Consider the following 21530-nt stretch of genomic DNA (forward strand, 5'->3'; position numbering starts at 1 on the left):
GTTCGTGTGTTCTAGAACTGGCGTTCGTGTGTTCTAGAACTGGCGTTCATGTGTTCAAGATGCAATGTTGGAGCAGCTGTTACATCCATCCTGGTATATTGCTTTTGAAAACTTTATTTCCTCTTTTTCTGGAGGTAAATCCCATTTTTGGATGATTACTTCTTTGATATCAGATGCTGCAGCTGGCAGGATTTTTTACTGAAACCTTCTTTACTTTTGGGCATTTGTTATGATGCATAACCATGACAACAGGGTGGTTTCCTATAACTGGGAGCAGCTGATTAACATCTCAAAAGCTCAAATCTCAACTACTGCCCCAAATCCCAAATGAGTTGAAAAGGAGGTGCCATGGATGCATTTCCCATCTACCTGGAGGCAGTACTTGAGTGCCTGACTGCAGAGATCTTAGAGGTAGCGGGAAACGCAGCTTGTGACAGCAGGAGGACCAAGATCATCCCACGACACCTGCAGTTAAGTCTGTGGCAATAAGGGGCTTGGCAGGCTGCTGGGAGATATGGCCATCGCTCAGGGAGAAGTTCTGCCCAACATTCATGCAGTCCTGCTGCCCAAGAGGACCGAGAGGTCTTGTCTGGGTGGACAGATTGACATCTGTAGCCAGTTTCTTCGGATCCGCTGTGGGACGGACTGCTACAAGAGATCCTTCCTGCCCAAAGACATCAACATCTAGAACAACTTTAATGAAACCAAGATGAGCTACAACAACAATTAATTTACCTGTGGGATTAATAAAATATTTTTGTATTTGAATTGAATTGAAAAAGTCCTCAGTTATTCATCTACAACTGCAACTTTTGGAGTCAACCCCATTCAAGATGGCGGTCACAGCTAATAGACCTCAGCAAACAGAAAAATGGCTATAACTCAGCCAGTTTTACAGATGTTAGGTTAAAATGCGCTGAGGTCACAGCTGAGTATCATCCACAACACATACTCTGGGTGCTAACAGATCGCATGAGATCTCTTTTTTTAAATTTTGACATTAACTACTGGAGTGGACTCCATCTGTCCATCCATCCATCTATTATCTTTTACCCTCTTCTTCCTTTTCAGGTCACGGGGGTCACTGGTACCCATGTTCAGCCATCATTTTGCGAAAGGCGGGGGGTCGAAAATCCATCACAGGTACACAGTCAGCCTTATTCAAGATGGACGCTACAGCTAATCAACCTTAGTGAGTACAAATGTGACAATAACTCCGTTAATTCTACAGTTTTTAAGCTACAATTTGGTGAGGTGGTAGCTGACAGTCATCCCCAACACGTACTCTAAGTGCTAACAGATCACATAAGTTCTTTGGTTCAAACTTTGACATGCAAGGCAGTGCTCACTTGGCATTCCTTTAAGAAATGGGCCTTTTCTTGTTTTAATGAGCCTTATTGCAGTTGTAAAGTCTGTATGTTGCATTGTAATTTGACCATATATTTTCTACTGTAAACAAACAAATTTAAACAAAATAAGCTTTTTTCAAAATCAAGATGGCCTCATTGGGTTATAATCTCCTCTGCATTTGGACACAGGAAGCAAATTTTAGGTTTTCAGGATGAAGAAAATTGCAATGATAATAAATAAACTGACAAACACTGTTGAATGTCTATCAGAGTGACAGCAATTTTGTGCTTTTCTTGCTTTTATCAATCATCTACAGGAAAACATTTGTTCTTGGATTCGATAAACAAGTTGAGCAATTACCTCACAATAAAGACTTTTTTTATCACAAGACAAATTTGCAGGGCAGGGGGCAGCAGGGACTTGTGGGAGTTTGTTCTTCCAGTCCCCTTCACCTCCAAAGCCACAGCAGGGAAATAATCAGTGACTCTGGTTTGCTGCAGTGCAGGCTATCAGACAAGACAGCACTGTGCACGCCACTCCTAAATCAATCCTGGTCACTTTATGATCTTTTTAGTTCTGTTTTAATTCATTATGGATGCTCAGCTGTTGCAGAAAGTTATTCACATTCAGAAATCTGACAACCTGAGTCCAACCTGTTTCTTTGTTGAACATTTAGTTCAGCTACAGAGCTGTGACCTTGATGTCTGACTCCTCGTTATCTGTCCCACAGCACCACCTGCTGGCCAAAAATAAGACAAGTTCAAATCAAGTAAAAATTGCTAGACTTGGCTGCAGGATGAGACAAACTGACCTCAAAGTTAATTTCCAAAAGGAAAACTGGTAAACACATAGTACTTTTGAGCCTAGCTGTAGTTAAAGAGTAGATGAAAGTTATTGTGTGAATATTTATGAAGCATTCACACTATTGTGATCCATTTTTCTTCTGTACGTTTTTCAGCATCTAACTCGTTCCACAATTTTTGTGCTATTTCAACAAATCATAAAATCAAAACATTCAGCTTGTTCAGGAAAAGGGTGCTATGACTTTTGGTATTGGTGCACTTTTAGCTTTTTGAAATATTTGGCCTTTTCTGTCTTTTTTTTTTTCTCATAGAAAATGAATTGAGCTCATTTTCCTTCCTTCAAACCTTTAGATCTGTTTACATCTTTTTACTGCTCCTTTCACATTTTGTTCTGGTTCAGCTTCTTTCAGCTTCCTCGTGCAAATTTAAACCATTTCCAGCTACTTTCAGCTGTTTTGTGATCCTTCTAGATTCTTTCTGCTAACTAACATTTTTGTACTTCTTCTAACTTCATTTCTGTTTATTTCAGCTTCTTATGCTCCTTTCAGCTTATTTATGCAGGTTTTAGCTATTTCTCCTATTTCAGCTACCATTTAGCTGTTTTTATACTAATTTCCGCTTATTTGGCTAATTCCACATTTTTTACATTAATTTCAACTTTTTTCATCCTAATTCAGCAACAATGTGCCCTCTCCACTTTCTTGTTAAGCTTCTTTCTGCTTTGTAGTTACTTTTTTTAACCAATTTCATCTTTTTTTTCAGATAATTTACAATTTTTGTGCTAATTTTAGCTTCTTTCTGCCTAATTAGGCAAATGTGTTATTTCTGATTTCTTCTGCTACTTTAAACTTTTTCTACCTTTTCAACTATATTTTTAGCATTTTTTAAAGCTAATTTCAGCTGTTTATACATAAATTCTAGTTTTCTGGGGTAATTCTGCTACTTATGGCCTAATTAACTTCTTTCTACTAATTTCAGCTTCTTATGCTCTGTTCAGCTTATTTCTGCTATAGATTCAGCTACTACTTAGCTGTTTTATGCAAATGTTAGCTTTTTCAGCTAATTACACATTTCTTTAGCTCATTTCAGCTCTTTCCACTTCCTTCTGGCAGTTTAAGCTTTTTTTCTGCCTTGTCAGCTACTTTTCAGCAATTTATTTGCCAATTTCAGCTTTTTAGCTAATTTACTAATTTTTGTGCTCATTTCTGCTTATTTAAGCCACATTCAGCAAATATGTGTTCTTTCTGCTTTCTTCTGCTAATTTAGGCTTGTTCTTTCACTTCAGCTAGATTACAGCTTTTTTAGCCAATTTCAGCTGTTTTTCAGCAAGATCTTCTGCAATAAGCATTCACAATGCATTTTCGCAGGAAATACAAATTTCACTTTTTTTTTTAATTATTATTATTTCTTAGAAAAACAGGTTTGTAAGTTTTCAATGTTCCATAGTTGTAGTATGTTGTGGTTTAGAGGTCATCGCTGTTTTGTAAGATGTCTTAAACTCAGGTTAAAGAGTGAAAACAGCAGATCTGAATTTAAAAGTTTTTTGGTGTCTAGAATAATTCAATAAAACTCTAGGAAACAAAAGAAGACATACTTTTAGTTCCGTTATTCTGCATTTGATGTATCTCAGAAGGGAAATTCCACAATGTTCCTCTTTTTTTAACTTCTGCAAATTTGACACACAATGTGGTTAAAAATGTGGCTTTTTTTATCGTTATGACAAATGTTCACATGTCATGTGGTTTCCTAAATCAATGAGCAGTTTAATTAAACAGGAGAGCTTCTTTTTTTTTTCGTTTTATGTCAGCACAAGAAAAAAAGAGCTTAAATTCTCATTTGCAGATGACTACAAGATAATGTTCATCTCTCATAGATGTAAAACGATTTAATATTTTCATATTAAAAACATGGGCATTTAAAAACAACATCAAAGCTCAAGAAAACTACAAAATGACTTGATGAATGAAAAACATAGCTGTTTAGAAAACATATATGAATATATATTTTAAGATGTCTCAGTTGACTTGGAGCAGTCCTCACCGCCCCACCCAGGATAACACATGCACCGAAACGCAGACTTTATGAGCCGAACCTTGTGCGTGCCCGTCTGTGCAATAACCTTATAGTTTCTCCTTCCTCCTGCTTTCTCCTCAGACACCACCTTCCACTCAGCGGGGTCGAGGTGGAGGTAGGACCTGGACTGTAGGTCCTTCCTCTGGCACCGTCCCTGAGAGGAACACAGGGTGTGGCTGCAGAGGACAGCAGCTGACGTCACATTGACCAGATATGGACCTAAAGTCTCATCGATGTAGGATTTTACTGCCTGACATGAAGCCTGGAAGATAAAAATGAAACAGAATGAGTTTAAAAAGAAATAATAATAATAATAATAATAATAATAATAATAATAATAATAATAATTGAAGGAACGTTATGTAAAATCAACTGAAGTCATGTGATCAAACAAACGAATCTGCACATTGTCTCACAAATGGGATGATATTGTATTTTTGACATGATTAAACCATTGTTCATTAAAAACTGCTAAATCCTCTGAGCTATAAAATTTGTGTACGGTGATAAACCTTCTAGTTCTACTCAAGTTTTGTTTGAATTACACAAAGAAAACTTGAATTTATCGACTTATCGGACGTAAATTGAGAAGTGATTTCAGTTTTTGAGGCCAAGTGATGGAATAATGAGTTATGACCTATTAGATCACTGTAAGTGTTTTAAAAGATTAAAAATCTAAATTAATTATGGGTTATAATGTGCAAAAATTGAATGATAAGTGCTAAATGTAAACCCACACCTCCCTCCACCCTCATTGGTCCCACTCTGGGCCCCTGAGCAAGGCCCTTAACCCCCACCATCTGCTCCTAAACAGGTCTCTCTTGAAAATGAGTTCTCGTGGCTCAATGAGACTACCTGCATAAATAAAGGGTAAATGGAAAAAAAAAAAAAAAATGAAACGTGAAGCCTTTGACAGATTTGTTGTTTGTGAATTTTCTGACATTTGAAACCTGAGCTGGTGAGTTTTAGCTTCAGCCTACATTTTTTCTATGTGATTTGTTGCGTTGTGTGCAGAGAGACTGTAATTTGACAATGAGCTTGTTTATCCATTGATTTGCATCAAGCGTGTTTCAAGCTGAAAGAAACAAAAAAAAAAACCACTCATAGAGCGAAAAATTACAGAACATCAATGAACAGAAAACAAATCAGTCAGCCATGTGCAGATCAGTTTATGCTCCGATTAAAGCCTAAATCAAAATTTACAACAACTGTACAACTCTTTCTGAAACAGCATTCATAGTTTCATCTATTTTTATTTCAGACTCCTGATATAAATTTAGTTTCACACTGATGAGAATCAGAGATAATCGCATAAAGTTTACAAAAAATTAGCACTACCGATTAGAAATAAAAAATATATATATTTTTTTTTTAATCATTAAATGCATAAATTATGAGCAGTTTTCAAGACTATAAGGTTCAACTCTCATTTGGATTTTAAAAACTCTGGATTATTTTTAACCTGAACACGTTTTGTCATCTAAAAACTTTATAGTCATATGACAGCGCCTGCCTGAAACAGATTACTTGCTGAACAATGAACATGTCAGAAAAGTTGCTTTTTATGAGTGTTTGCAAAAACAGGCTTTCATGGGAAGTTACAAAAAGTTTACAAAGTTTTTTTTTTTTTTACTTTTGAATTTATACTTTTTTCTACTAATTTGTAAAAAAAATATGTTTTAAGTCAAGTCAAATCAAATTTATTTATAAAGCACATTTAAGAAAACAGTTGTTACCAAAGTGTTTAACCATAAAAATCAATGGCAGAAATTCAAAGAAAAAAAAATAAAAATTATTAAAAGCATCAAAAGAAAAACATATAAAACACAAAACAACACCAAAGTTCATGCTCATTAATCCAGATATAAATCCAACTATGTTCAGTCAGGTCATCTGGATGGTTTCTTTTGTTGATGAGACGTTTCATCCTTCATCCAAAGGACTTCTTCAGTCAGGAGCCCACCAAACTAAACTGAATCCCACAAACAGCTCAGCTCACTCCCAGAGTGGAAAAACAATGAAATATTAAATCAAATCATAGTGTGTTAAACATCGGTGAACAGGTGTGTTTTTAGGAGAGATTTAAAAGCAGGAAGTGAAGTGGTCTGTCTAATGTTGAGGGGCAGATTGTTCCAGAGTTTAGGGTCCATGACTGAAAAAGGCAGATCTCTGAACTTCAGACCAGTTTTTGGTACAACCAAAAGCAGCTGATCTGATGATCTCAGCAGCCGAGAAGGAACATAAGGTTGAAGTAGATCAGAGAGGTATGAGGGTGCACGACCATTAATGCACTTAAAGGTCAACAGGAGAATTTTAAAATCTATTCTGACACACACAGGGAGCCAGTGAAGGGAGGACAAAACTGGTGAAATGAGCTCAAACCTACCAGTTCCTGTTAATAGCTGAGCTGCAGCATTTTGGATGAGCTGGAGACGTGAGAGGGACACCTGACTGACCCCAACATAATGTGTATTACGGTCTAGACGGGTTGTAACAAATGCATGGACTATTTTTTTCCAGATCAGATCTGGTCAACACAGACAAGTTTAGCTATCTGCCTTAACTGGAAGAAGCTTTTCTGTAGAACAGAGTTAATCTGTTTATTAAACTTAAAGTCAGAGTCTAAAATCATCCCAAGGTTTGTAACAGACTGCTTAAGTCTTAATTAGGACATTTGTTAGCATATGTGTTTATCTTAGATCCTTATATATTGTTTCTTGTTACACTTTATATTTTGTTGGGTGTAACTGGGACCCTGGGTACATAATTTTGTTCCACCTCATGTACCACATGTGATGAGAATGACAATAAAACTGACTTGACTTAAGATATGGCTCAAGAGAGTCAAGGTTAACAGGAACAGCAGCAGAGCCACAGGGCTAAACACAATGACTTCAGTTTTCTGATTGTTAAAACTGAAATGTTTTCATGTATACAAAGGTTATACTAATAAAAAATAGCTAGAGGAAATTAAAAATGCACACCAAACAAAAGCTTGAGACCAATTGCCCCCCAAAGCCCCCTTCTGGTGGCACCCCTGCTCATTTCCTTTTTCATGTTCTCTGTGAGAGGTTATCCATATTACAGCACTCCACAGAGTAAATATGATGTTAAAGGCGTACTGCATGTGTTGTACCTTAGATTTAGAGAAAGTGTTGTCCCCCCAAAGCACCACCCCTGCAGATCCCACAGCAGCACTCTCTCCGATCGTGTAAACCAGATGCTCCTGCAGGTAAACAAAACTTCAGAGTCGAATGTGCACATCAGATTATGACGACGGGGTGTTTCAGAGCAGAAACCTGCTACTCGCCTGTGTGAGGAAATCCAGTGAGTAGGTGTAGACGACGCGAGCGTAGGGGAAGACGGGCAGCTCCGCTGGGCTCACCTGAGCCGAGGCCCTCATGGCCTCCAGGATGCGGTGATGAACGTAGAGGAGCACTTCTCTGCCGAGGCCTCGGAGCTCCAGGCTGAGGTAGACGTCAGGATACAGAGCGGAGGAGACGTTCCACAACCACAGCAGCTCATCGTTCCTCTTCAGCTCCACAGCTGGACACTCCCCCGTGTAATTTGTTATTTTGCTGCTGTAATAGTTGTAGCAGTTGGGGAAACCGTAAAAACCCCACAAACCACTTGGCCTCATCTTCTGCCCCAGTTTTAAAGTTTCCTCCATGAATTTTCTCCCAGATTGCTTGAACTCTTTCCGTGCAGCGGTTTCTACCTGAGCAGGACTCCAGTCGGGATGCTTGGACTTCACCAGCGCTCGTGAACCTTCCCAGTACACCTGTTTACTGTCCCAGTTTCTCTCCCACACGGGTCTCCAACTCTCCCAGTCCACAACAGCTAGGCCCTGGAAGTCTCTTTTAGGCATAAAGGCGGTGATATTTTCAGATGCTGCTCTGAGGTGTTCGTCAAGACTGCCGTTCTGTGGAACCCCTCCGTTAACAGCCACCCGCTTGTCAGAGTACCTCGGATACAGACCGAGCTTTTCAGCATAAAAGATAGTGACGTTGTCACCCATAAAGGTTTGGTTCTGGTTCTGGATGATGCTGAACATCCCCAAGTCAAGGTCCACGCCATACTTTGAGAGGCAGATCTCAGTGGGGGCATTCCACACGGTGAGGAAAGGAAAAACTGAGAATGTTGATGTAGCATGCTGCCCAGTAATGAGGCCAGTCAGATGGAAGAACATCAGCGTCTCAGGATGAAAAGACCACATGTCTGCAAAGAGGAACAAGTCATCACAAAATGGTTTTTATTTGGGTTTTGTTTTGAAACCCCAATTCTGTGGTTGGGATGTTTAAGAAAATACAAACAGAATGCAATCATTTACAAATCTCAAAAACCCATATTTTATTCCCAGTGAACTGTAAACATATTAAATGCTGAAACAAATTTGTACCATTTTTTTTTAGGGAAAAAATAATAATTTTGGATTTGAAGACACCAACCACTAAATAGTTGAGACAGAGCAACAAAAGGTTGTAAAAGTAGCACAAATAAGAAACAGCACGATAAGCATTTTTGCAACTAATTAGGTTAGATGACAACAGGCCAGTAAGAAGACTGGGTATGCTGTTTTTCTTTTGGCTGCTCCCCTCAGTGGCAGTGAAGAAACTCACATGAGAAGTTTGGCAATTGTTTCCCACCGGAAACCCTTCCTGACGCAACCTGGGCTCGAACTTGCAACCTCAGTATTATAAGACCGCAGCACTGACCTCCGAGCTATCATAACTCAGAGGACTGGGAATAAAAAGAGCATTTTAAAACAATGAGTCTCTCAGAAGTAAAGCTGGGCAGGGGTCCACCGGTCTGCGAAAAATTGCAACAGTGGAAGAATTTCATCAATCATGCAAAGCAGAACCGCATAAACACCGTTCAGAAATGCTGCCGTCTTCTCTGAGCCAAAGTTTATTTATTTTAAATGGACTGAAGCAAAGTGAAAAGTGTTCTGCCGTCAGAGAAACAGAACTGTGAAAATATCTTTGGAAACCACTGACACTACATCTGTCATCCGAAAGAGGAGAGGGACCATCAGTTCAAAATACTGCCTCTCTGATGATATGGGGGTGCATTAGTGCCTGAAATAGGCAGTTTACACATCTGGAAAAGTATCATCAATGCAGAACAACATACACAGGTTATAAACAACCAAACAAACACAAACAACTTCCTATAACTACAAAAATGTGTGGAACTGAACTACAAACAAGCAATAACTTCATGTTTTGTGTAAAAATTAACACAACAGATAATCCAGAAAGCACCACCTCACACTAAAACACACAGATTTACCTGGTTAACAGCTGGAGAGGGATTTTGAACAGTCTGTTCAAGAAACCAAGTCTTGTCATGTGACTGAAAAAGGGAAGGAAAAAGGAAGTGAAAAGGAAAAAATGTGAACCAATCTGAGCTGAGCAGATTTCCACCAACAAATGAGAAGTAACATGCAAACTGTGAGAGTCAGCCTTAAAGTTACAGGGCCAGTTAAAACACTAGATTACAGAAAAGTCTGTGTTGATAATCTGGTCTTTCTTATTGGGTCTACTCCTTAACAGTCTACCGGCACATGACTCGGCTAGAAATGAGGAGAGGAGTTTATTTCTGAAATGGAGGGGGAAATGTTTCTTCCAGCAGGCAGAGGTGTCGCCTTGAACTTTTTTTTATGGTTGGTGCCCATAAACAGCCGTCTTTAGATTGGATCAGACGTGGACAACATATGGCCCGAGGGCCTTTTGACCCTCGGAGAATCTCCATCCAGGCCCCAAAATTCAAGGATTCAAGTTTCTTTATTTGTCATACGTACCCCATGTGGTACATGTGGTGGAACGAAATAATGTACACAGGGTCCCAGTTACATCCAACAATAAAATGTAAAAAAAAAAAAAAAAAACAGCAATAAGATCTAAGACATGAACTAAGAAAAATGTTAACTAAATATACACTAAGCACTAGTAGCATAAAAAAACATTATGCCAAACAGTAGCACGAACATGAGTCTGCGTGAGCAGATGAGCACGTATGAACACATCAATATGAAACAGATCAGCAGCAACATGATGTAATTTTTTTCACAGTGATTATTCTGGTTAGATATTCATGAATCTAACAGTCTCAGGGTAGAAACTGTTCCTTAGTCTAGTGGTTCTACACTTAATGCTCCTTAACCTCCTTCCTGAGGGGAGTGGGGCAAAAAGTCTATGTGCTGGGTGAGTGGGATCCTTCATGATGCAGTTGGCCCTCTTCCTGCATCTGGAGGTGTAAATGTTTGTGATGGTGGGGAGACTGACTCCAACAGTCTTCTGTGCAGCCTTCACCACTCTCTGCAAAGCTTTTTTTTCTGCAGCTGTGCAGCCTCCATGCCAAACGTTAATGCTGGAGCACAGGATGCTCTCCACTGCACACCTGTAGAAGGAGGTGAGGACTGAGCTTCCCAGACCAGCTTGTCTCAGCCGTCTGAGGAAGTAGAGTTTCTGATGAGCTTTCTTGGTCAGGCTGGTGGTGTTGTTGCTCCAGCTGAGGTTGTCATTCATGTGCACACCCAAGTACTTGTAGCTGGAGACCACTTCCACTGCAGATCCTTTTATTTTCAGGGGGGTGTAGGTGTGTTTGTTCCTTCTGAAGTTTACAATCATCCCTTTTGTCTTCTTCACATTGATGTGAAGGTTATTCTCTTTGCACCAGCTCTCCAGGTGTTCCATCTCCTGCCTGGGTAGCTGCACAATCGTATGTGAGCAGAGTGAATAGGAGAGGGCTCAGCACACATCCCTGAGGAGAGCCAGTGCTGAGGGTTTTATGGTGGAGGAGAAGTTGTAGATCCTCACTGACTGCAGTCTGTTTGTTAAGAAGTCTAGGACCCAGTTGCAAATGGAGTGGCTTAGTCCTAGTGTGGATAGTTTGTCCATAAGGGTTTGGGGATCATGGTGTTGAAGGCAGACGTGAAGTCCACAAAGAGCATACGGACATAGGAGTCCTTCTGCTCCAGGTGGGTGAGAGAATTTCTTATTATAAAGAGAAAAACTTTTGAAATTTTCATGAAAACCTGCATTTTATCAGTAAAACTTAAGTTTAAATTAAACGTTTTGAACAGATGTGTGTAAAAAGGCGATTTAGGTTTACTAAATACTAAAACTTTTTTTTGTAGTTGTCGTTTCCACAACTAGACTGAACTTCAAAGGCTCCACAAAGCAAACTTTTTTATCTGTAGGCGATTGTATTGTCACGAGAGCCAGTTTTCAGAACATTTTTACACACCCACACAATATATTTGAAGTAATATATATCTATGGCGCTGGACGCAAATAGGATACAATGACCAGACAAGGACACGCACAGACTTCTATACTGACGTTAACAAGGGGATAAACACAAGCACCTGGGCGATACAACAGGTGGCAGAGGAGGAACTGATTACATGAGGGAGAAAACACTGAGGCGTGCAGAAGCTGGGACACACCACAAGGGGGAGACAAACACATCCATCCATCCATCCATCCATTATCTTTACCATCCATCCATCCATTATCTTTACCATCCATCCATCCATCCATCCATCCATTATCTTTACCATCCATCCATCCATCCATTATCTTTACCCACTTCATCCATTTTGGGTCATGGGGTTTGCCGGTGCCCATGTCCAGCAATCACTGTGCGAGGGGCGGTGTACACCCTGGATGGGTCGCAAGTCAATCACAGGGCCACTTAGAGACAAACAACCATTCACTCTCTCACTCACACCTAGGGACAATTTAGAGTTACCAATCAGCCTAACATGCATGTTTTTGGTCTGTGGGAGGAAACCGGAGTACCCGGAGAAAACCCACGCATGCACGGAGAGAACATGCAAACTCCACCCAGAAAGGCCCCCGGACCGGGATTTGAACCAGGGACCTGCTCACTGAGAGGCAGCAGCTCTACCAGTTGTGCCACCGTGGTGCCAAGACAAACACAAGGGAACACAATTCTCACACATATGTTGGCATCAAAACAACCTCATGTTTTCATCAGCCATGTGGGCTCCACCTGCTCGGACCACCTCTATATGCAAATGGTGCAGACCCTTCAGTATAAACATGCAAACACAACTTATAAAGTTTTCTGAGGACACTCGAAGGGGCCACAGAGTTCTCCTCCAAGTGCCAATCAAGAGAAGCCATAATGAACTCCTCCATGTCCAAATTTATGCTCAAGCTTTGCTCAACTCATTATAGTAGTAAAAATAACTTGAATAACTGCACCCTGTAATTTCATGGGGAAGGGGTAAGAAGCTGCTGTACGCTTCCATCAGAACAGCAGCCTTTGGCTTCCAAATTAGGAGTGAGTCACTGACGTTTTCCTCTGAAACAGAACTTTTATTGACTGGAAGCAACAAAAACATACCAATAATATACCAAAATTCAGTTTCGACATTACTGATACCTCAGACTCTTACAAAAAAAATTAAATTAAATTAAGCCACACAAGCACAGAAAGACTAAAGTTTATTTACTGAGACTAAAATCATATATAAAAACAGCATGTGTCTGCATGTGAATAAATAAACGCTTCACACACATAAAGTGGCTTTTTACACTGTGCTTTTGAGGTGAAATATGCGTTGAAACAGGAAGCCGTTTGATCCGAACAAAACAAATCTGGTGATTCAGTTGAAACGTAGTAGTCATGGTTCAAACACACCAATACGGACGTACAAAAATACATTCAAATAAATAGAAATACTGCAGTTGTCTCCATAAAAATCATCACGTTGAAGGTTAAAAAGTTAAAAAAAATAAAATAAAATCAGGCACTTCAAATATATTGTGCTGATTTAAGTGCATTGTTTCCACTTTCACCACACAGCAACAACGTTAATAAATGAATTTATTAAACACATTTGCTACAGAAGGATCTGCTTTACAAAAATATAGGGAAATTTGACTCCTTGAGAAACGGTGACTGAGAGGGAAATGTAAACAGACAGATTTCCAGCGAGCTCTCTGTTGTTTAAAAAGTTATAAACGAAGATCAAGTTTCACTTTTTGTCATTTATATTTTGTAAAAATAACACATTTTCCACAAAGATACAAATTCCTCTCTTGTTGTGCTTGAATTGTTTTGCAGTTATGTGTAAAAAAGGAGCACAAAGCTGATCGGTAAGAGAACACGCTGCAGAGCTGTCTCGGCTCGAGTCGCCGTCCCTCTTTGGTGCAGAGGGTCTTTCTCGTCGCAGACCGCCCCCAGAAAGCCGCTGAAGCACTGGCACTGAAAGTCTGTCTGAAAACGCACCTCGTCTTCCTCTCCGAGCTCACCCGTCACTGCCAGCCTGCCGTTTTGCCTCTTAAAGCTGTGGGTGAGGGGGTTGAGGTGGAGGTAAACGTCACTGTCTGGGTCTTTGCGCAGACAACGGCCGTGCGAACCGCACAAGGTCTGGCTGCACAGCTCTGCTGCCGTGGAGACGTTGAGGAGGTACTGACTCAGCGTGCCCCGAAGATAAACATCCAGGTCGGCGCAGGTGGTCTGAAACAGAAATAAAGAAAACAACCTATTTTATATTTTGGAGAGATTTGACGTCAAAGACATCACTCGCACTTCTCCAGTTGGGTTTATGCTATTATTGACAAGTTTTTATTCAATTACTTTTGTTGTAAAGAGCACGTCTGCCACTATAGGATATATATGTGCAGCAACTGTGTTCTCAAAGTGAAACTTTTATCATTTTAAATGTATTTGCTGTAAACAAAGAGCACATGTCCAGTAAATAAGAGAAAAGAAGCTTCATTTGAAGCACCAGAGTTTATGCTCAATAATCCAGGTCATCTGGACGGTTTCTTTTTTTGCTGAGATGTTTCGTCCTTCATCCAAAGGACTTCTTCAGTCCTTTGGATTGACTTGACATTCGACAATGACTTCGTTTGAAGCCTTTTATTTTTTTTACATTGTACCTTTGTTCTAAATGCAGAAGATAAAAAAAAGAAACCTCAATGCATTCATTTGTTTAAAATAAAAAAGTTAATTTTTGTTAATTAAATCCAATAAAAAACAATAATAAGTTTTAAAAAAATTATTTTGGGGGGCTATTGAAATACGGCAATAACCAAGCCGTAAAAAAGGAAAATTTTCCCTAAATATTAGACTAGTCATATTAGATTGATCAAGCATTGCATAAAGATGGTGTCAGTCTGTTTAAATATAAAAACAAGAAATAAAGAAATCGCACAGAGCACCTTTTTTCATTGTGTATTTCCGTAGTCCGACGTCAAAGGAAAGATAAGAAATGCTCTCCCATTCACAGATGCATCTCTTCAAACTGCAGCAAATGGTTGGTTTGGTCTAGAAAATGTTGTCGTGAAAAAACTGTTGACAGCCAATTTATTGAGTCAAGATTAATACTTGATGGAGATGCTCTGAATGTGATCATTCAGGAAGTGAGACACCACTTGAAGAACAAAGCGGTGAATCTTGACAAAGTGAATCTTTGTTGGATTTTCCATAAAAGCTCCAGTTCTGCTAAGTGAGCACAGATGTGTAAACAGACAGCGAGCGGAGCAGGGTGAGGCCTTATTAAGTTTTGTAAGAGCCTCATATCTTACAGCCAAAAAAAACGTCAAGAACACAGCACCTTAAGAAGAAACTGGGTACAAGTAATAATAATAATGTGTTGTCATCATTGTATGTTCTTATACAATGGTGGAATTGGCTCTCTGCATTTAACCCATCCACCCCCAGGTGGTGCAGTGGGCAGCTATTGAAGGTGCCTGCGGAGCAGTTGGGGATGAGGTGTGCTGCTCAGAGACACCACATGGTGTGCAACGACTGGGGATCGAACCTGGGATTTCCAGGTCCTGAGTCAGCTGCCCTGCCTCTACCCCATCTCGGCCCCATAGCAGTCCCTCACTACTTTGCGGTTCGACTTCTGTGGACTCGCTCTATCGCAGTTTGTGGACGTACAGTCCATAATAATGAACCAAAAAAATAATATTGTACAAGACACGTGACTGTGGACTGTACAGTAATATCACTGTACTCACGTGGTCGGGAAAAAGTTAATTACAAAAATAATAATAATTACGACAGCCGCCGCCATTTTGTAGTTTTCTTTCAATAATTCTACACTGTATTGCCAGTCCAAAAGAATTTCATTACCCATAAGGCAACAGTGCACTCCCCAGAATTCAACAGTGCTTTATGCCAAAATGGAAGGAAAGTTTTGATCCAATCCGAACATGACTAAAACGTTTGGTCCTTATTCAAAGTGACTTTGGGGCTCGATGGCTTCAGAGAGCCGATCAGAACCCGATCAGAACTGGACCAGAACTACTTCCAGCCTCATCGGTCAATCTGAGTGCTGCTTGTTGGCCCAGGGAGCCTCTGCAGTGGGGAGGCGTTGCTTGGAGGACCAGTGTCTTGTCCGGAGCTCACCTGGACTTTTAACATCGGATTCCTCTGGATTATTTGGACTTTGTGCTGGCTCTCTGAAGGTCCGGCTCTCTCCAAAAGTGTCTTGGTGCTCAACAGCAGCAGAGAGCCGATCAGAACTGGACCAGAACTACACTTCCAGCCTCATCGGTCCATGCGAGCGCTGTTTGCCAGCCCAGGGAGCCTCTCGAGCAGGGAGCGTTTTTCTGAGGTCCTGTGTCTTCTCTGGAGCTCACCCAGACTTTTTCATCTGGATTTCTCTGGATTATTTGGACTATGGGGAACATTGTGTGGTTTTGTGCTGGCTCTCAGAAGATCCGGCTCCCTCTAAAAGTGTCTTGGTGCTTAATGGCTGCAGAGAGCCGATCAGAACCCGACCAGAACCAGAACCGGACCAAGGCTGGTATCAAATTTTGCAATAGCTACTGTGCAGTACATAAACGTATGCATGTTATTAAAATGACATAGATTTAAGAACATTGCAAGAGTGTAGGAAGTGTTTCTAAAGCCTTAAAATATATATAAATACTAAAATAAATTTAACATCGCTACTTTGTGGAATTTCACTTACTACGGGCGGGTTCAGAACCGAGCTCCCGCAGTAAACGAGGGACTACGCTACAAAAAACGCAGAAAATCTGCAAGATTCTGCAGAGAACCTCATCACCACGCACTTCAAAGAATCACTTTAGCTTCTTTTTTTTTTTAAGTTTATACATTCCATTAAATTAGCCTTTAGCTGACAAAAAAAGGGGGATTGTGAAAAGCTTTTCAACCTAAATGCTCTTCAGATCTTCTGTGTAACTGAAGATCAACTTATTCCAGTCTAGTCACCAACTCAGTCGGAGCTCTGAGTGTCAAATGACTTTACATGTGACCTGCAAGTGTCAGAACGCCGAACGGATTATGTCTGTGGTGAAAAAGCAAACCGCGTGGGATGAATGTGAGTGATGAGTTTGGCTGCTTACTTTATTATACGCTGCATCTCCCCACATGATAATTCCAGCTGCTCCCAGAGCAACGCTCTCCCCGATGGTGGAGACGAGATCAGTCTGGAAGAGAAGAAGAAAGGAAAACATACAGTTATTAAACTGTGAAACGGGGTCAACTGTTCATGAAATACTGCATGTGAAGTGGAGCTCTGTTTCCGAGCTGGTCGTTAGCCAGATTTTTCAACTTAACCAACACCCATCCTGCCCTCCACATAAATGAAAGGTGGTGGTTAGAGAGTCTGACAGCATCCAGAACAGGAAGGGACTGTGGCTGTCGATAAGAACTACGGTACTAAGCAGCTACAGCTCCACACAGCATGCACTGATAAGGAGACAAGCCGCACCTTAATTGTGAATCAAGCGGTTGAGAAATGAAACACATTTAGACAAAATTAAACTAATAGTTTCAAACAAAAGAGTGAAAATTTATCATCTGGTATGTCTTAACAAAAGGCAGAGCGTCACCTCTGTCAGCTGTTCCAGGGAGCCGGTGTAGGTGGGTCGGGTGTAGACAAAGACAGGACGTGCCGGCCCATCGACTGATGAGGCCAAACGCATCCCTTCCTTCACGCGGTTCCGCACAAACTGACGTCCGGAGGCTGAAGAACGCAGCACGATGCCCATGTAGATGGATGGGAAGAGGGCTGTGCTTTCATTCCACAGCCATTTCAGCTGCTCGTTCCGGGCCTCCTCCGGATCAGGACACCGACCCGTGTAGCTCACCAGAGAGTGCAGGTAGTTGTGGTTGTAGCAGTCAGGGAACAGGTAAAACCCCCACAGCTGGTTGGGTCTCAGGTGCTTGGCGTGTCTCAGTGTGTCCAGCATGAACTTCTTGGCAGACATCTCGTACTCCTGCTGGGCCACTTTCGTCAGCTGTTCTTCAGTCCAAGTTGGGTTTTTCTGGCGCACCAGCTCAACAGAATGTCTGCGATAAATGGACTTCTTGCCCCAGTTGCGTATCCAGATGGGACGCCACTCCTCCCAGTCAATAACCGCTAAACCCACCACCTGTCGGTCAGGAATATATTTCTCCACACTTTGCTGCATTTTCTCCAGGTGCTGCGAGAGACTGGCCTTCTGAGGGAGCCCCCCATGTATCTGAGTTTCATCTGACTCAAAGTAGGGATAAAATCCCAAACGATCCTTGTAGAACATGGTCAGATTCTGTCTGACAAAGCCCTCATTTGGAGTGGCGATGATCTGGAACTGGTCCAGCTGTAAGGACACCCCATGCCATGGGCCACATTCCTGAGTGGGGACATTCCACGCCAGAAGCAAAGGCTTTTGGGAGTACAGAGGCCATCTCGTGGGTTTCACTCCCAAGACGCAGAGGCCATCCCATAGCAGACCGATCAGGAGCAGGACTCTCCAGTCAGACAGGGTCCAATACAACATGTCTTCAGATGTAGACAGAAAAGACTGTCCCTCTCTGCTCTACAAACCAAAAACAGGACTAAAATTTAGCATAATTCATAATAATTTATCATACACACAGTCTGTCTGATAACATCTTCTGGAGACATTAAACTTTATTTAGCAAAAGCAACTTTAGTTAGGTGAAAACAACAACAAAAAAAAACTTGATTTTCTCCCTTTTTCCTATTTTTGAACCTTATAAAAAATCTCTTAATAACATAACTGGTTTAGTGCTTATGCATCCTCTCATAGTTTTATCCTCTCACCCTTATGGCTTTAACATTAACTGATTTAAAAGTTCTGACAAGGATTCACTTACAATTTGTTACTTAATTTAAATCATAAACTATCAAATTTATAAGCAGAAGCTTAGTTTGGTCTCATCTATGATGGAAGAACTTACCTTTCCCAGCAGACTGAGGAAGCATTCCCAAAACAAACAAAAAAATAAAATAAAATAGCAGAAACTTTGGGCGCGTTTCTTCTGAACAAATAACTCCTGTGTGTAAGAAAACTGTGGTGAAATAAACTTATTAAAGTTTGTGGAAGTGTGTCCCGGACTTCCCACGGTCGCCACAGAGGGGAGAAGTGAACTTACCCCCCGCGACGCTTTCAATTGTCCCTGGTTCAGTCAGAAATGCCAAGCTGCTTTCAGGATGTTCCATTTGTGCTGGAAAAAAGGGGGGTGAAGACCGAGGAAACGAACCGGACATCCTAAAAACTCTGTCAGCACGTCAAAGGCATTCAAGAAAACCTGTTTCCTGTGCTCATGAAGTTCACAAAACAAATGACTGACGCGTAGTTTTAACTGATGATGCTTACTTAAAAAAAAAAAAGTGACTCGTCGTATCCCTGTTCAGCTCGGAATGAGTCGGTCCAAGAAGTTCAACGGCACAGAGAGGAAGCAGCAACACCAGGACAATGTCAAGATCTACAGAAGATCACAGTGGGACAGTTTGTCTTGCACAGCCAGATGCACATTGTTAAAACAGAAAAAGGCGGAGTGATAACTTATTATTTTACAAATGGGGTTTGGCCCGCAAACCACACTGTAAAAAAATCAGTGTGTAAAAATTAAAACAACAAAAAAATGTAGAAACGTTTTGTCTTTCATCCGAGAGACTTCTTCAGTCTGAGGTGCTGTATTCAGCTCAGTCTTATAAATAGCACCTTCTCAGAGTGGATCAACCAGCTTTTCTGCTGACAACCAAAACCAGCTGATCGCATGCTCAAGAAGGACCATCATCCTAACAATGGATCATTAGCACACTGATGGCTGTTTACTATTCACAGAGGGTTGAGTGATACTAGCAATCACAGCATTGTAAGAGGGGGACAATTGAACACGTTGGCCTCCACCCCTGTTTAATGATGGACGATTTCTTTTCACAAAGATGGCCTCCTTTACTCCTCTCTCAAACCATCATTCCTCTCTGTCCAGGATGTGAACATCTTCATCCCTGAAAGAGTGACCGCTGGCCTGGAGATGAGTGTAGACCGCAGAGTCCTGGCCTGATGTTGTTGCTCTTCTGTGCTGGGCCATCCTTTTGGCCAGTGGCCAGTCACACAAGAGTCACATCACTCTTTACGTGCATTCCTGTTGATGATGCAGTAGAGGTGGTCAGTTTTAGATTAAAATCGGACACCACTCTGAGCAGCAGGACCACGCTTTCCACAGAACAACTGTGTCAACTCTTGAAACTGTGCCTGCAGTCAACCTACTTCACATATGGGGAGCAATATTATAGGCAGAAACATGGGTGTGCTATGGGGTCTCCAGTTTCTCCTATTGTTGCCAACCTGTACATGGAGGAGGTAGAAAAAAGAGCCTTGGCGTCCTTTTCAGGGACACCACCAAGTCATTGGTTCAGGTATGTTGACGACACTTGGATTAAAACTAAATCTCAGGGAGTCCAACATTTTACTGACCACATCAACTCTGTGGATAAATACATCAAGTTCACACGAGAAGATGTAAAAAATGGCAAGTTGGCTTTCTTGGACTGTGAGGTCTCAGTCTCTGATAGAGGACATTTGCAAACTGAGGTGTACCGCAAACCCACCCACACAGACCAGTATTTGCAGTTTGACTCCCATCACCTTTTCGAGCACAAGTTAGGAGTCATCAGGACTCTGTATCACAGAGCAGACAGCGTCCCCACTAGCTCAGGAGCCAGGCAGAAGGAGAAATCCCACACAAGACAGGCTCTAGACTCTAGAGCAATGTGGATATCCTAACTGGGACTTCCTGAAAGCAAAGAAGAAACCCAAACAGGACTCCAGTCAGCCAACAGGTGAAAAGGAGGAACCCAGACCAGTGGTCATTCCATATGTTGAGGGAGTATCAGAGAAACTGAGACATTTATTTTCTAAACATAATGTCCCAGTGGCTTTTAAACCCCAAAATACATTACGGCAAAGACTGGTTCATCCCAAAGATCCAGTCCCCCGGCACAAACAGAGTAATGTTGTGTATGCTGTTCAGTGTCAGGAGGGCTGTGATCAGTCTTACATCGGGGAAACTAAACAGCCACTGGCCAAAAGGATGGCCCAGCACAGAAGATCAACATCATCAGGCCAGGATTTTACGGTCTACACTCATCTCCAGGCCAGCGGTCACTCTTTCAGGGATGAAGATGTTCACATCCTGGACAGAGAAGAACGATGGTTTGAGAGAGGAGTAAAGGAGGCCATCTTTGTGAAAAGAAATTGTCCATCGTTAAACAGGGGTGGAGGCCTACGTGTTCAATTGTCCCCCTCTTACAATGCTGTGATTGCTAGTATCACTCAACCCCCTGTGAATAGTAAACAGCCATCAGTGTGCTAATGATCCATTGTTAGGTCGATGGTCCTTCTTGAGCATGTGATCAGCTGGTTTTGGTTGTCAGCAGCAAAACTGGTTAATCCACTCTGAGACGGTGCTATTTAAGAGACTGAGCTGAATACAGCACCTCAGACTGAGGAAGTCTTTCGGATGAAAGACGAAACGTTTCTACATTTTTTTGTTGTTTTACTTTGTTTTGTTTTGTTGAATGTCCAGAGGACCAGATTTAACTTTTTTAGATTTTTCTACCTGGATTATTGAGCATGCATCAGGAAATACTTGGTAACACATGTACAGACACTCACATACAGTGTACATAAGTAACTTGTTTGTTACTCTTTAAATTCTCTAATGCTACCTAATAAACAGTGGTGGGCACTGTTCTGCTAATCCGCTAATTGCAAAACTATTTTTTTTATTTTTACAGATTAGCGTTTTCGCTAACTTTGGAAACTGTTAGCGATATTAGCTTCAACTAAATTAGGTTTCGCCAACTTTAAATCAGCTAACAAAATTCTAGCTTCAGTTGTAAGGTGACAAAGACATGTGCCACAGACTGAATGATAGTTTAAGCGGTTATTGTTATAGCGTTAGCTTCCGCTATATATGCTTTTGTTTTTTACATCTTTAGCATTAGCTAAGCTAAATTTTTTTAGCTAGCAGAACATGGGTTAG

At 41.2% G+C, this 21530-nt stretch overlaps 2 protein-coding genes across 2 annotated transcripts; both read right to left on the minus strand.

Moving 5' to 3' along the window:
- Positions 1–4158: 4158 nt before the first annotated feature.
- On the minus strand, positions 4159–8442 carry hyal1 (hyaluronidase 1). The gene is made up of 3 exons (XM_037679804.1): positions 7537–8442; positions 7363–7452; positions 4159–4488 (listed from the first exon to the last, which is right to left on the minus strand). The coding sequence occupies exons 1-3, from the start codon at positions 8440–8442 to the stop codon at positions 4159–4161; spliced, it is 1326 nt and encodes a 441-aa protein (XP_037535732.1).
- Positions 8443–13310: 4868 nt separating this feature from the next.
- On the minus strand, positions 13311–18010 carry hyal2a (hyaluronidase 2a). The gene is made up of 3 exons (XM_037679373.1): positions 17081–18010; positions 16592–16675; positions 13311–13724 (listed from the first exon to the last, which is right to left on the minus strand). Exons 1-3 carry the CDS (start codon positions 18008–18010, stop codon positions 13329–13331), a joined length of 1410 nt encoding a protein of 469 aa, XP_037535301.1. The 3' UTR covers positions 13311–13328.
- Between the last annotated feature and the right edge of the window lie 3520 nt (positions 18011–21530).

This window comes from Nematolebias whitei, chromosome 7 (assembly GCF_014905685.2).
Source record: "Nematolebias whitei isolate Nwh7 chromosome 7, NemWhi1, whole genome shotgun sequence".
NCBI lineage: Eukaryota > Metazoa > Chordata > Actinopteri > Cyprinodontiformes > Rivulidae > Nematolebias > Nematolebias whitei.

Excerpts from the sequence above, each read along its gene's own strand:
- hyal1 (XM_037679804.1), bottom strand. The coding sequence starts at position 8,442 with ATGTGGTCTTTTCATCCTGAGACGCTGATGTTCTTCCATCTGACTGGC. Across the intron at positions 7,453-7,536 it reads CACTGGATTTCCTCACACAG|GAGCATCTGGTTTACACGAT; the intron begins GCGAGTAGCAGG and ends GTTTACCTGCAG. Across the intron at positions 4,489-7,362 it reads ACACTTTCTCTAAATCTAAG|GCTTCATGTCAGGCAGTAAA; the intron begins GTACAACACATG and ends TTTATCTTCCAG.
- hyal2a (XM_037679373.1), bottom strand. The coding sequence starts at position 18,010 with ATGTTGTATTGGACCCTGTCTGACTGGAGAGTCCTGCTCCTGATCGGT. Across the intron at positions 16,676-17,080 it reads CCCTGGAACAGCTGACAGAG|ACTGATCTCGTCTCCACCAT; the intron begins GTGACGCTCTGC and ends CTTCTCTTCCAG. Across the intron at positions 13,725-16,591 it reads GAGATGCAGCGTATAATAAA|ACCACCTGCGCCGACCTGGA; the intron begins GTAAGCAGCCAA and ends TTTCTGTTTCAG.